Here is a 14425-nt window from a genome sequence, read left to right as displayed (position 1 = left end):
GGGGAACACTAGAAACAGACCAGAACACACAGGGTAGACAGGGGGAACACTAGAAACAGACCAGTGGGACAGGGCAGGCAGGGGGAACACTAGAAACAGACCAGAACACACAGGGTAGACAGGGGGAATACTAGAAACAGACCAGTGGGACAGGGCAGGCAGGGGGAACACTAGAAACAGACCAGTGGGACAGGGCAGGCAGGGGGAACACTAGAAACAGACCAGAACACACAGGGTAGACAGGGGGGACACTATAAACAGACCAGAACACACAGGGTAGACAGGGGGAACACTAGAAACAGACCAGTGGGACAGGGCAGGCAGGGGGAACACTAGAAACAGACCAGTGGGACAGGGCGGGCAGGGGGAACACTAGAAACAGACCAGTGGGACAGGGCAGGCAGGGGGAACACTAGAAACAGACCAGTGGGACAGGGCAGGCAGGGGGAACACTAGAAACAGACCAGTGGGACAGGGCAGACAGGGGGAACACTAGAAACAGACCAGTGGGACAGGGCGGGCAGGGGGAACATTAGAAACAGACCAGTGGGACAGGGCAGGCAGGAGGAACACTAGAAACAGACCAGTGGGACAGGGCAGGCAGGGGGGACACTATAAACAGACCAGTGGGACAGGGCAGGCAGGGGGAACACTAGAAACAGACGGGAGATAGCAGAGACACCATATTTACTAAATCCACGTATACACACTAACTTACACATAACACACTCCACTCCGTTACACACATCAAACGTCTCTACTTCTCCAAATCTATAACCTCACTCTCATACACTCTTTCACTCAAACATACGCACACATTCAAGCATACAGTTGAAAACACACACAAAGAAACAGAAGTCTCTCCAGACCAACAGTGTGCATCTCTCTGGTTTTTATTCATTAGGAAGAATTCTGTCTGGAATTACAAAATGCACGGGTAGAAATAGCGGTGAGATTGGTTGAGAGTGTGAGAGACAAGAGTGAGAGAGAAATAGAGAGGGAGTGAGGGAGAGATAAAAGAACCCACAGCCAGAGTTTTAAGGGTTACATCATCAGATTTGGCTGGCTCCTGGCCCCACCCAAAAGTAGGCAGGGATATCCCCATCTCTTTTCATTTGATTCTCTTCTTTAAAACAGGACTTCTCTTTTCTTTGTAGTGTCCTGAACATGGCTGTGTAGTGTCTCACCTCCATGTTTACAGTTAACAGCTGGCAACATAAATAAACAAACCAAACAAATCTCAGCTGATGTTTTTTTTATATATATATTTTTTAACCTTTTTTGTTCTCAAAAATAGAAGGAAGAAAGAAAACATGTTGCTTAGTAAAAACATCTATCTATATTCATATATTTTTTTAAAATCTGAATTCATATTCTTATTTTTTGATTCCTGAAGATGACTGTTCACCCACGGTGTGGCATGCACATAGCACATGCAGTTCTGGAAGTAGATATTTTCCCTTTTTTTGGTATTTTTTTGGTACTTAAAATTATTTTATTTCTACGTTTTTCATAGCAGCTTTACATTGCTTTTTGAAGTAATGGTGGGGTTATTTAGAATATGTGTTGTTAGTGGATGGTTGGTCAGTACAGGACACAATGATTGACAGTGAATGTTAGGGCCTCATAGTTTCAATTGTAGGGTGATTGACATCTTATTTCATCTTGCACACAGACACAAACATTCTGACACTCGCTCACAAACACAGGCTAACTCACACACACACACACACACACACACACACACACACACACACACACACACACACACACACACACACACACACACACACACACACACACACACACACACACACACACACACACACACACACACACACACACACACACACACACACACACACACACACACACACACACACACACGTCATCATCAAATATTCAAAGCAAATAAACAAATTAAATTAAATATCCAACGAAAACAGCTAGCTATTGATGTACACACACACATTGAATGTACACACACATTCTTGCTATAAAATAACGCATTCATACACAGACACACATGCAAACACACACACGCCATACGCACGTACACGCATACTTGCTACAGCCAGGAGCTACATACTGAGAGTGTATCTGTGTATTCCTATCTTATCAGTGTTGTGATGTGACTTATACACGTCTATGACATTCCTACGTTAGATGAATACTGTAAAGGCAATGTGCCTGTGCACTTCCTGGTCAAAGTGTGGTACATAGAATCATGGGATATGTCTTTACAGTACATCAGAATCCAGATTTGTGCAGATCTAACTGCGCTATATCTATGGCAGCCATGAACAAACACTGTTACCTGACGCTAATGGTTTTGACATGGGGTGTAATAATAATAATAATAATAATAATGACAATTCTAATAAATTAATGGTTCACTATGGCAATCCTCAAAGTCCGGCAACTGTGAGAGAGACAGTGTACGGGACAGTGGTGGGTATTAGGATGGATGTTAGGTTGAGGCGCACAAAGACACACAAAAAGAGAATAGGGTGAAACAGGACACAGAGATTTGGCAGAAAAAAACCCAGTCATTGTTTCTCCCATGCATTTTCATTGGCTGTGATACATGTCCTGTGCATTTGTGATTGGCTGTGTTACATGTCCTGAACACAAAGGAGGTGATCCACCAGTGACAGACAACACTGAAACCTTATGCTCCCAGTTTAAAGACAGATACGAAAACATTGGAATCCGACAGTCAAAACAGAAGGGGTGATACAATGATACAATAGGACAGGGATGCAATGTATTGCATACAGTGCCACCTAGAGGGCCAGACTGGCAGAGGAGCTCTGTCTCATTACTGCTTTATCTGGTCTACTTTAGTCTGTAGACCCCGTTACCTAAGCAAGACCATTTAGCTGCCCTATATTTACCCACATGATTCATATATGTAAACAACTGTCCAATGAACAAGTAGACATGTCAGATACATGATTTCCTGTATGATGTTTGACATTGTTCTTTTTTTAAAGTTCCTTTTTAAGTTCCTTTTCCCTTCCCCACCGTATTACACTGTATCAGAGTCATTACTATGATTACTCCTGTTCCCACAATGCACCTCTCTGACAAAGCTCCGCCCACCAGCCCGGACCAGTGGACCACCAACCAGACAGAACGTCTCACGAAACAAAGATGGTGACGCGCTGAGCACAACCGACTCGAAAGTAACAAACACAAATACAAGACTAAAATAATTCTCTCTCACAAGCATGAACATTGTCATCATCATCATCATCATCATCATCATCATCACCATTATCATCATCGTTATTATTATCATCATCGTCATTATCACAATCATCAATAGTATTGTTATCTGTATCTATAGAACCATATTCACTATTAATAACAAATAAACGAAAGATGAAGAGGTTCCCTCCTTTCATCGGCCTTTCTTTCTCTCTCTCTCTTTTCATCGCTCTTTCAAACACAAACCCTGGAAGACTAGAGACATATCTCTGGTTTGAACGAGGCTATGTGTCAGCAGATGAAGAGCCAATAAGGACCATGGAGCGTGCTTGTAACTTCCTCCCCCAGTTTCAACTCCCTTTTAATATGAACCAATAATATGTGGGGTCTGTGTTTTCATTCTTTCCTGCCTTATTTCCTCCCATGAAATAAAACTAGGCCTTGTAAAAAAATATCTACTTCCTTGAAAATGATTGTGCAAATCTCAGCCACATCAACAGTTATAATTTGGCACAGAGCATTTCAATAAGAACAAAGTGGGAAATAGATCATCCTGTCCCTCCGCATAAAAAAGGCTTGGATCTTGTGCTTCTCTTCCTCATCACCTCATCTCTCCATCCATTCTAACTATTCTGATTATACCTCCAGCACAGGAAGAGAGAGAGAGAGAGAGAGGGACGCCTCAGGGTGAAGAGAGAGAAACAAAGGGATTTACAGGAAAAAGAGAGAACCCCACAGACTAATATAGAAAGGACCCAGGGATAGTTTCCCCCACATTACAGTAGTTTCTCTTTGTTATCATTTTTTTTGTATCAATCATGCAGGATTCCACAGGTTTTTAAACTCTGCAAGTTCCAACGAAGCTGTGCGGGTGCAACAGAAGAATCAAGCTTCAATGTTTCGAAGAAGAAGAGGAAGAGGGAAAAGTAGCAGCCGCAGGAGTAGAAGAAGAAATACTGAAGAAAATGTTTGTTTTTAAGTTTCTTTTATTTTTATGTTCACCATCCACTTTTTTATGTTTCTTCTCTACTCGGTTGGGGCGGAATCTTTTTTGGGGGGTTGGGATGGATAGATTCCGCCTACATTACCCCCTCTCTCGTTCAGAGTTAGGGTGTGTGTCCCGGTGTGTCCCCCACTCCCCCCACCGCACTCAGGTGGAAGGCTCATCATCACTGATGTCATTATTAACAGTAAACACAGATGATAAAACTCATCAATATCTCCCCGTCATCGGGGTTCGTGGTTGGTTTTTGCAATTAACGCAACTCCACTTAGTTCTCCGCAATGTCGTAGTTTCTTGCGTTGATTACGTGATGACGTCTTGGTCGTTGTGGCGGTTTTTAATATTGTTTCCAGAGGCGTAGCATCATGATACGTTGAGAAAAGCTTCCGTCCCCTATATCATCCATTTTGAAATCATCCATTTTTGTCTCCTTGCATCTGATGAGCTGGGTTCCATTGTTTTTGGAGGAGGAATTGGTTTGTACTCCATACCCTGTTCACTAATTTCCACTCATCCTTCAGTGGTCCTCCTCCTCATCCCTTTATTCTAACTACCCCTTCCTCACTCCCTCCATCTGCGGGAAACACTGAGCAGCAGAAGAAACAAAAAGAAAAACAAACGGAAATAAGGAAAGAAAGAATCATGCCTTGGTTTCCCCTGTCTCATGGTGATCAGTGCTCTGGCTGTGTGTTTTCCTGGGCTGGGAGGTAGGGACTGATAACTCAGACAGTGTGGTTGAGCCCTCCCTCCATCCATCCCTCCCTCCCTCCATCCATCCCTCCATAGTCTCCAGAGGCTAGCACCTGTTGTCATCCGTGTTGTTGTAGGGTTCGTGCAGGTCTTTAGTGCGGGGCCCTCTAGGCTGGGGAGGGGGGACCTTGTGGGGCCCGGGGTGGGTGGGGCCGTGGTGGTGTTGCGAGGAGGGGGAGGAGGCACGGTAGCCATTGGGGAGGCGTCGAGTGGGGGAGGCTGCTGCCCTTGGGGGGGTGGGGGTGGTGTTGGGTGGGGGTGCATGGCGGGAAGTCCTGGGCGAGGTGCGGGAGTGGGGGTTGTTGGGGTGGGGGTTGTTTGGGTGCGGGTTGATAGGGTGCTGCTGCTGTGAGGTTGGGGGATGGTTTAGCACAGGGAGAGTAGGGTGGTTGAGGGGGTGAGGTTTGTGAGGGTTGCCCTGTGTGGGGCTCTGCTCGTAGGGAGGCGGTTTGTGGTGCTCACGTTCGTAATCCTGGTAGTCCTGGTTGTAGAAGCAGTCGTCGCCCTCCAGCGACCCACTCTCTCCTCCTCCTCCTCCCCCATCCCCCCAGCGGGGAGGGAGGTGGCAGGCTTGGTTGGGTGAGCCATGGTGGGGTGGGGGAGGTCCCTGGGGGGGCTCAGGGGAGAAGCGGAGAGGGGCGGGGGCGGGATTGCGCCCCAGGGGCTGGGCTCCGGGAGGTGTGGCCATGGCTTTACGGACGACAGGAGAGTAGGTGACGTGTGGGCGGGGCGTTGCCGGGGTCTGAGGGAGTTGCCGACGGCCTCGTCTCGGGGTACTGGTCCCCGAGGTAGAGGGAGCGGGACTTTCGCTCACCGAACTACTGCCCTACACGAACATTGAAGGCAAATAAAAAAAGAACCATAAAATTAACGACGACACGAATAGAGAGAGGGAAGAAGAGAGAGAGGGAGGAAGAGAGAAAGGCAGGAAGAGGGAGAGGGAGGAAGAGAGAAAGGCAGGAAGAGGGAGAGAGGGAGGGAGAGAGAGAGATAGGTAAGAAGGAAGAGAGAGAGTGAGGGAGGAAGGAAGAGAGAGAGAGAGAGAGGGAAAAGAAAGGGAGAGAGAAAAAGAGAGAAAGAGAAATAGGAGAGATAAATAAAGAAAGGGAGAGAGAGAACAACAGACAATAACAACAAGAACAACAACAGCAACGAGAAGAAGAAGAAGAAGAAGAAGAAGAAGAAGAAGAAGAAGAAGAAGAAGAAGAAGAAGAAGAAGAAGAAGAAGAAGAAGAAGATGAGAGCAATCGGGAGAGTGTGAGGGGAAGGAAGGATGCCGGGAAAAGAAAGACATAAAAAAGCAAGAAGAGAAGAGATATATAGAAAATGATGGAAGTCAGCATACACCGTAGAAAACAGAGAAAAGCGATGAGTCATGAAGAATAAAGAGAGGACACAAAAACAACAGGAGAAAAGAAAAGAGATCAGATCTGACACAGTAGGCCTCAAAATGGTGATTGTGAAGGTACCCACAATGCACTCTTTCAGTGTTGTTGCCTTGTTCAGTCTGTCTCTTATCTGAATCTAGGTTGTTAACCAATCACCTCTGTGTGTAAGTGTGTGTCTAAACTGCTGAATCCTATAAACAACAATAGTTAATGAATAGACAATGTATGGAATTGTCAAAAAGGGAAACTCAAGAGACAGTCAGCCACCTAAAGATATTTAGGCCAAGGAGATGGGGGAGACACTCAAGGTAGAACTAAAAGGAGAACCTGAGGCTAAAACAGTTAGGAAGGTGGCTCAATGTTGACACACATCATAGATGCCCACCTGTCTGTGTGTCATGCACTCTCTGCCCTCGCTGGGTGACCGTGACCAGCGACGGTCGTGCTCCCTATCCCGGTCGTGGTCCCTATCCCGGTCGTGGTCTCTATCTCCTCGGGGCTGTCTGTGACCACCGTGCTCTCCCCCCCGGTCGGCGCGGTCTGGTGTGTAGCGCTCCTTGTCCACAGAGCCGCTGTGATGGTGGTGGTGATGGTGGTGGTGTTTGCGATCTTTCTGCCTACTGCGGTCTCTGTCGCGGTCACGGTCCTTCTCCTTGGGTGGCAGGTCACCTGACTGAGTGGTGGTGCTCAAGTCTGTGCCCAGTCCTGCTGGAATGGAGGTCAGTTATTGTTGTCATCATGGTATCTCTAGTGTCTTTGTAACCATGACAACATGACAACATCAAACATACTTTGATACAGTAACAACTCAGGGAACTAAGCACGTTCTCCTCACACACTCTCTGACTCACACACATTCTGAACCGTTCCTGACCAACGCATGCACACTCATTCTGTCTCTGACCTGTATCTGCGTCTGTATATCGACACAGTGACCGCTCAGAGGCCCGGTGGCTTCGGTCGCGGCGTCGGTGGCTTTGCCTCGGTGCTCCGCCCTCCTCGGGGATCACATACTCCATTGCATAATCATCGGCCCCACCCCTTTCCCTCTGGCCCCTCCCAGATCGACTTTGACCAAGGGAGGAGGCCGAGCGCTTCATAGGACTATTATCTGTTATAGTCTGAGAGAGTGGGATGGAGAAAGAGAGAGAGAGAGAGAGAGGGATGATGGGAGAGTGGGATGGAGAAAGAGAGAGAGAGAGAGAGAGGAATGATGGGAGAGTGGGATGGAGAAAGAGAGAGAGAGAGAGAGAGGGATGATGGGAGAGTGGGATGGAGAAAGAGAGAGAGAGAGAGGAATGATGGGAGAGTGGGATGGAGAAAGAGAGAGAGAGAGAGAGAGAGAGAGATGATGGGAGAGAGAGAGAGAGAGAGAGAGAGAGAGAGGAATGATGGGAGAGTGTGATGGAGAAAGAGAGAGAGAGGGATGATGGGAGAGTGGGATGGAGAAAGAGAGAGAGAGAGAGGAATGATGGGAGAGTGGGATGGAGAGGGATGATGGGAGAGTGGGATGGAGAAAGAGAGAGAGAGAGAGGAATGATGGGAGAGTGGGATGGAGAGAGAGAGAGAGAGAGAGAGAGAGGAATGATGGGAGAGTGGGATGATGGAGAAAGAGAGAGAGAGGGAATGATGGGAGAGTGGGATGGAGAAAGAGAGAGAGAGGGATGATGGGAGAGTGGGATGGAGAGAGAGAGAGAGGGATGATGGGAGAGTGTGATGGAGAAAGAGAGAGAAAGGGGAGGAATGATGGGAGAGTGGACAGGAGAAAGAGAGAGTCACACAGAGAGGAATGATGGGAGATGGGATGGAGAAAGAGGAAGAGACTTTCTTGTCGACTTGTGAGTGAGAGGAATGATGGGAGAGTGGGATGGAGAAGTGGGCACCAGGTAAGAGAGAGAGAGAGAGAGAGAGAGAGGAATGATGGGAGAGTGGGATGGAGAAAGAGAGAGAGAGAGAGGAATGATGGGAGAGTGGGATGGAGAAAGAACAAGAAAGAGAGAGAGAGAGGAATGATGGGAGAGTGGGATGGAGAAAGAGAGAGTAAGCTAAGAAAGACTAAGAGTCCCCACCCAATCCCTCCCCCAAAATGATGGGACAATCCAGGATGACAAAGCTCTGCCAGCCCCCTCTGCCAGAGAGACAGAGGAGCTGAGAGTCCTCAGCCACCCTCAGGAGTTCTCTTTCTGGGGAATGATGGGAGACCTCCTAGGGATGCTGGAAAGGACAGTGAGAGGAATGATGGGAGAGTGGGATGGAGAAAGGCCAGAGTACTAGTCCGCCAGTGTCTGCTGGTTTCCGAGATTGAAGAGAGGAATGATGGGAGAGTGGGATGGAGAAACCAGAATAGATGATAATGGACTGAAACCAGCAGAGAGTGAGAGAGAGGGATGATGGGAGAGTGGGATGGAGAAAGACAGAGAGATGATGGGAGATTGGGATGGAGACAGAGAGAGACACCAAGAGAGCAGCAGAGAGACATCAGAGAGACAAGAGACAGAGAGAGAGAGAGAGAGAGAGAGAGAGAGGAGCACATTGAGACAGAGCACAGACAAGAATGATGGGAGAGTGGGAGAGGATGGAAAAAGAGAGAGAGAGAGGAGAGAGGGATGATGGGAGACATGGGATGGATAAACATTCACCAGGCAAGAGAGGATGATGGGAAAGTGGGATGGTTTATCCGAGAGAGGAGGGATGATGGGAGAGTGGGATGGAGTAAAAACATTAAGAACACCTGTTCTTTCCATGAGAGGGATGATGGGAGAGATGGGATGGAGTCAAAAAGACATCAAGAGGGATGAAGGGAGAGTGATTTTGATGGAGACAATTGAGAGAGGGATGATGGGAGAGTGTGATGGAGAAAGAGAGAGAGAGGGATGATGGGAGAGTGGGATGGAGAAAGAGAGATAGAGGGATGATGGGAGAGTGTGATGGAGAAAGAGAGAGAAACGGGGAGGGATGATGGGAGAGTGGACAGAGAGGAGGAGAGTAGTCACACAGCAGGCTTCTCAGGTTTACTTTCCTCATGTCTCCTTTCTATTGTCTCCAGATATAATGGGGAAATGGAGGAATGTAGACTTTCTTGTCGACTTGTGTGTGTCTGTGTATATACTGTATAGTTGTTTACCTGACTTTTACATGTGTGTGCTTTCACATTCCTACCATATACAGTATAACCTTGTAGAAGTGGGCACCAGGTAACCCATGACACCCCCCCCATACTGTTCCACACACATGCCTGTATTAGTATCATATATACATCATGCTGCCTCAGGCAGTATATTTCTAGAGAGTTTTGAGGACAGAGAGAGAGCCTGTTTTGAGAGAGAGAGAAAGAGAGACATCGAGAGAGAAAAAAGAGAAGAGGACGAAGACAAACAAGAAAGGGAGATGAAAGAGGCAATAGGCCATGCCTGACATGCATCCAGGACTTCATCTGGAAAGATAGGTCAGTATCTCCTAATCCCCCCAAAAGACTAACCCACCCCGTCCCCACCCAATCCCTCCCCCAAAATCATAACACAATCCAGGCTGTGCACAAGGCTCTGCCAGCCCCCTCTGCCAGCGTGCACATAGGAGCTGTCCCGAGTCCTCAGCCACCCTCAGGAGTTCTCTTTCTGGGGCATGGGGAACCGCTCTGACCTCCTAGGGCTGCTGGACACCAGGACAGTGTCTATAATGCTACTGGTACACACCTGCATAGTACATACTGTATATACCAGGCCAGCTCAGTACTAGTCCGCCAGTGTCTGCTGGTTTCCGATTCTTTATTGAACGAAGGGATCATATGGATGTAGAGTTAACTCCCCTGGTATTCCAGGTTGAAACCAGAATAGATGATAATGGACTGAAACCAGCAGACAGTGTGTAGCTAGGATACCCTCACACACACAAACGCACATGGACACACACACACACCAAGCACACACCAAGCACACACAACAAACACACTCACCAAGCATACACACACACGCAAACACACACATGCATGCACACACGCACAAAATCACTCCAACAAGGGCACACATACTCCTGACATGCATGCAACACCAACACCAATACAGCAGCACATTGATGACATCATCTTTTGCCTGTTTTGCCAAGCACACATGCATGATACACACATCACCTGTACACCCAACACAGAGCAGCAGCAGCAGGAAGAGAGAGAGACAGAGAGAGGGTGCAGAGTTTGCCAATCCCAAATCAACACCTTGACCCCACCCGCTGTTTTGGCACAAGGACTAAAGGGAAGTAAATTAGCCTTGTTCCAACATCCTGACCTCTGCATAATCACATTCACCAGGCAAGATGTAAGTAATATGGAAAAAATCCATCTGGTTTATCCGCCTGTTTTGGGCATCTGGGTGGAGCTATCTTTTGCCATATTGCTTATATTTTGCATAGACACCGAGTATCCAAAACATTAAGAACACCTGTTCTTTCCATGACATAGACTGACCAGGTGAAAGCTAGGATCCCTTATTGATGTCACTTATTAAATCCACATCAATCAGTGTGCATGAAAGGGAGGAAACAGGTTAAAGGATTTTTATGCCTTGAGACAATTGAGACATGGATTGTGTATGTGTGCCATTTAGAGGGTGGGTAAGAGAAAGTATTTAAGTGCCTTTGAACGGGGTAAGGTAGTAGGTGCCAGGCGCACCAGTTTGGGTCAAGAACTGGGGGGTACAAAAGAGAGGGTGCAACTCAGAACCCCACCTGTTTTGAGGCCCATCTGTATATTTCTATATCTTTTGCCTGTTTTGAGGCCCATCTGTATATTTCTATATCTTTTGCCTGTTTTGAGGCCCATCTGTATATTTCTATATCTTTTGCCTGTTTTGAGGCCCATCTGTATATTTCTATATCTTTTGCCTGTTTTGACTGTTTTTTTTGGCATTAATACGTGTCACATATCAGTTTGCAAACAATATAAAAAAATAGTTTGATTTAAAACTTCTTGAAACTAGGTGGCACTATTTTTATTTTTGGAAAAATAACATTCCCAAAGTAAACCGCCTATTTCTCAGGACCAGATGCTAGAATATGCATATAACTGACAGCTTAGGATAGAAAACACTCTAAAGTTTCCAAAACTGTCAAAATATTGTCTGTGAGTATAACAGAACTGATATTGCAGGCGAAACCCTGAGGAAAATCCAATTAGGAAGTGCCTCTTATTTTGAAACCGTTGTCTTCCTATGCCCCCCTATTGGCCATTGAAAGGGATATCAACCAGATTCATTTTTCCAGTTATTCCCTAAGATGGCTACAGAATTTTGACTTAGTTTCAAGCCTTTATGTTGAAGAATGAGTGTAAACGACTACATTGCGTAAGTGGCCAGCTGAGGGCTCTCAGAGTGATTCTTGCATAAAAGACAGAGGTAGTCATTTATCCTCTTGCTCCGACTGAAAAGCCAATTGTCCCGGTTGATATATTATCGAATAGATATTTGAAAAACCCCTTGAGGATTGATTATAAAAAACGTTTGCCATGTTTCTCTCGATATTATGGATATAATTAGATTTTTTTTCTCGGCGTTGTTGTGACCGCAATTTCCGGTGTATTTCTGATCATAACGTGACAAACAAACAGAGGTATTTTGGGCATAAAAATAATCTTTATGGAACAAAAGGAACATTTGCTGGCTAACTGGGAGTCATGTCAGTGAAAACATTCAAAGATCAAAGGTAAACGGTTCATTTGATTGCTTTTCTAATTTTCGTGACCAAGCTTCCTGCTGCTAGCTGGACATAATGCTATGCTAGGCTATGGATAACTTACACAAACACTTGTCTTGCTTTGGCTGTAAAGCATAATTTCAAAATCTGAGATAACAGGGTGATTAACAAATGGCTAAGCTGTGTTTCACTATATTTCACTTGTGATTTCATGAATATTAATATTTTCTAGTAAAAAAATGTGACCGTTGCGCTATGCTAATTAGTGTAGTTGATGACAATTCTCCTGGATCCGGGATGGGTAGTTCCAAGAGGTGTTAATAAAGCTGCATACAAACATGGTCTCTTTTTTGCTTTCTTGAGTAAGGCAGCTCCAAAACACAGCAGGTGTTTCAGGATTGGTCAGTGCTTTCTGTGGGGGTGGGGCAGCCAGCTGAAAATACAGAGCATAGCGGTTGGCAATCTTCTCCAGTTGCGCCGTGATTTGCTCAGTGTTCCATCACTCATGGGGACACTACGTCATCGCAAAATCTACAGCAAGAGCTAGAAAGTTCAGGCCGCCTTGGGTGCTGCCATAGATTTACATTAGAAGTGCCCATCCAAGAGGCCTCAAGGTCATTGGTCACAGATAAAATGACGTCAAATCAAGTTATATATACCGTAGCGTTGATTGGACTGATCAAGTCATCATCATGAATCACGTCGACAATCTACAGGCAAATCCTTTTCGATCTTTGTCATATGAAAGGAAATTATAGATAAAACATATCGGTGCTCATCAGCCATTGGACATAAACATTACAAATCAAGTTGGAAATCGTAAATTCAACAATGAGAGGTTTGGAAGGAATCCGTGGCTAAATATAAATGTTGCAAACCAATTACTATTTTGCTTCCCCTGCCTGCTATTCGGTGGAAAGGGTTTGTGGCCCAAGTCTAGGTTTAAGGGTCTCTTTTCCAAGCTTAAAAGGATAAACATTCACACGCAACACCATGGGCCAGAAAAGGTTGAATACATTGGCCATGTTGTCAATCCAGCATGACTTCTGCCGCGTTCAAAACACCTGGCAACTCGGAACCCCGAAATGTCAGATTTCAGTGAGTTCAAGACAACTGGGAACTCTGGAAAAAAGGAGCTCTGACTGGGAAAATACGTTTTGAACGGTCATCCAACTCAGAATTCCAAGTCGGGAACTCGGGCCTCTTTCTAGAGCTCAGACCTGAAGATCACTGACGTCATGATTCTGCCTTGTTTTTGCCAAATCCCAGTTGTCTTGAAAGCACCATAAATCCAGAGAAAGCCAGACTTTGATGACAATGTTTCATGACAAAATTTGCCCACAAGAAGGACCGCCGAGCCACCTTCCTGTTCAAGTGAGCACAGCAGAACGGTGAGTCCAAAAATGTATTGTATGCTGCTGCATAAATGATGTAATATGCCAGGGAGATATGTATACTGTAGTTAATAAAGTAATACTAAGTGTATATTGTGTAGTAAGCTGTTAGTAGCCCATGTGCCTCACTTTAATCATTTTGTCCCTTTCCCTCAATAACTTAGCCTACTGTTCTGACTTGGTGGTGCACATGTAGCCTATACCCTGTTTTAGGGAAATGTCATCATAATTGTCTGCTTTTTATTTGTTTATTATTTTATTTAACCTTTATTTAACTAGGCTTATATGTCCCCTCTATTTTTCCTACGGTTCTGACTTGGTGTACAGGGTAAATAATGTAAGAACGGCCCTTGTTCTGAATTCTGTCGGTGTACATTTCTGTCGCTGAACAAATAGTTATATTGACTACGCCGACTTAGCTCGCTCATTAATGTCGTATTCAAAATTACGGATTGCCTCCCATTGTTCCCTAATGCGGCAGGGTAGCCTAGTGGTTAGAGCATTGGGCTAGTAACTGGAAGTTTGCAAGTTCAAACCCCCAAGCTGACAAGGTACAAATCTGTCATTCTGCCCCTGAACACTGTTCCTAGGCCATCATTGAAAATAAGAATTTGTTCTTAACTGACTTTCCTGGTTAAATAAAGGTAAAATAAAAAAATGCCATAATTTGTACCTCTCAATTGCCAGTAAGCAAGTCAGCCATGTCAGTTATGTTTCTTTAAATGGCAGCAAATGAGGCTGAATGAACTGTTTCGCTGCTAGACAAGAGGCTCCACTGATAGCCAGGTGTAACAACGGTAAGGATTCACTCCATGGTGCTGAAAAGAAAACTCTGCTGTTGGGACAGCTTTATGTAGGCCTTGACAGTTTGTCGGCAGCGTTTGTCACCATTATAGCGCAATTAATGTATTGTTTAGTGTTGTGTAGTTGCTTTGCTGGCATGAATAAAATAAACAAACAATCTCCCACCAAACATTCTCCCACCTCATTTGTTG

General features: G+C 45.6%; 1 protein-coding gene across 1 annotated transcript in view; it reads right to left on the bottom strand.

The window, feature by feature from the left end:
* Positions 1 to 876: 876 nt before the first annotated feature.
* LOC123998970 (voltage-dependent P/Q-type calcium channel subunit alpha-1A-like) overlaps positions 877 to 14425 on the bottom strand; it is a 250420-nt gene continuing 236871 nt past the window's right edge. Inside the window, exons 49-51 of the mRNA XM_046304259.1 lie at positions 7259 to 7475; positions 6740 to 7062; positions 877 to 5792 (exon numbers count right to left, since the gene is read on the bottom strand). Coding sequence (XP_046160215.1) covers positions 5013 to 5792; positions 6740 to 7062; positions 7259 to 7475 — 1320 coding nt within the window. The 3' untranslated portion in view covers positions 877 to 5012. The remainder of the gene's footprint in view (positions 5793 to 6739; positions 7063 to 7258; positions 7476 to 14425) is intronic.

Source organism: Oncorhynchus gorbuscha, linkage group LG16, assembly GCF_021184085.1.
Source record: "Oncorhynchus gorbuscha isolate QuinsamMale2020 ecotype Even-year linkage group LG16, OgorEven_v1.0, whole genome shotgun sequence".
NCBI lineage: Eukaryota > Metazoa > Chordata > Actinopteri > Salmoniformes > Salmonidae > Oncorhynchus > Oncorhynchus gorbuscha.
Note: the sequence above shows the minus strand (reverse complement) of the source record. Positions and strands in the feature narration are given on the sequence as shown.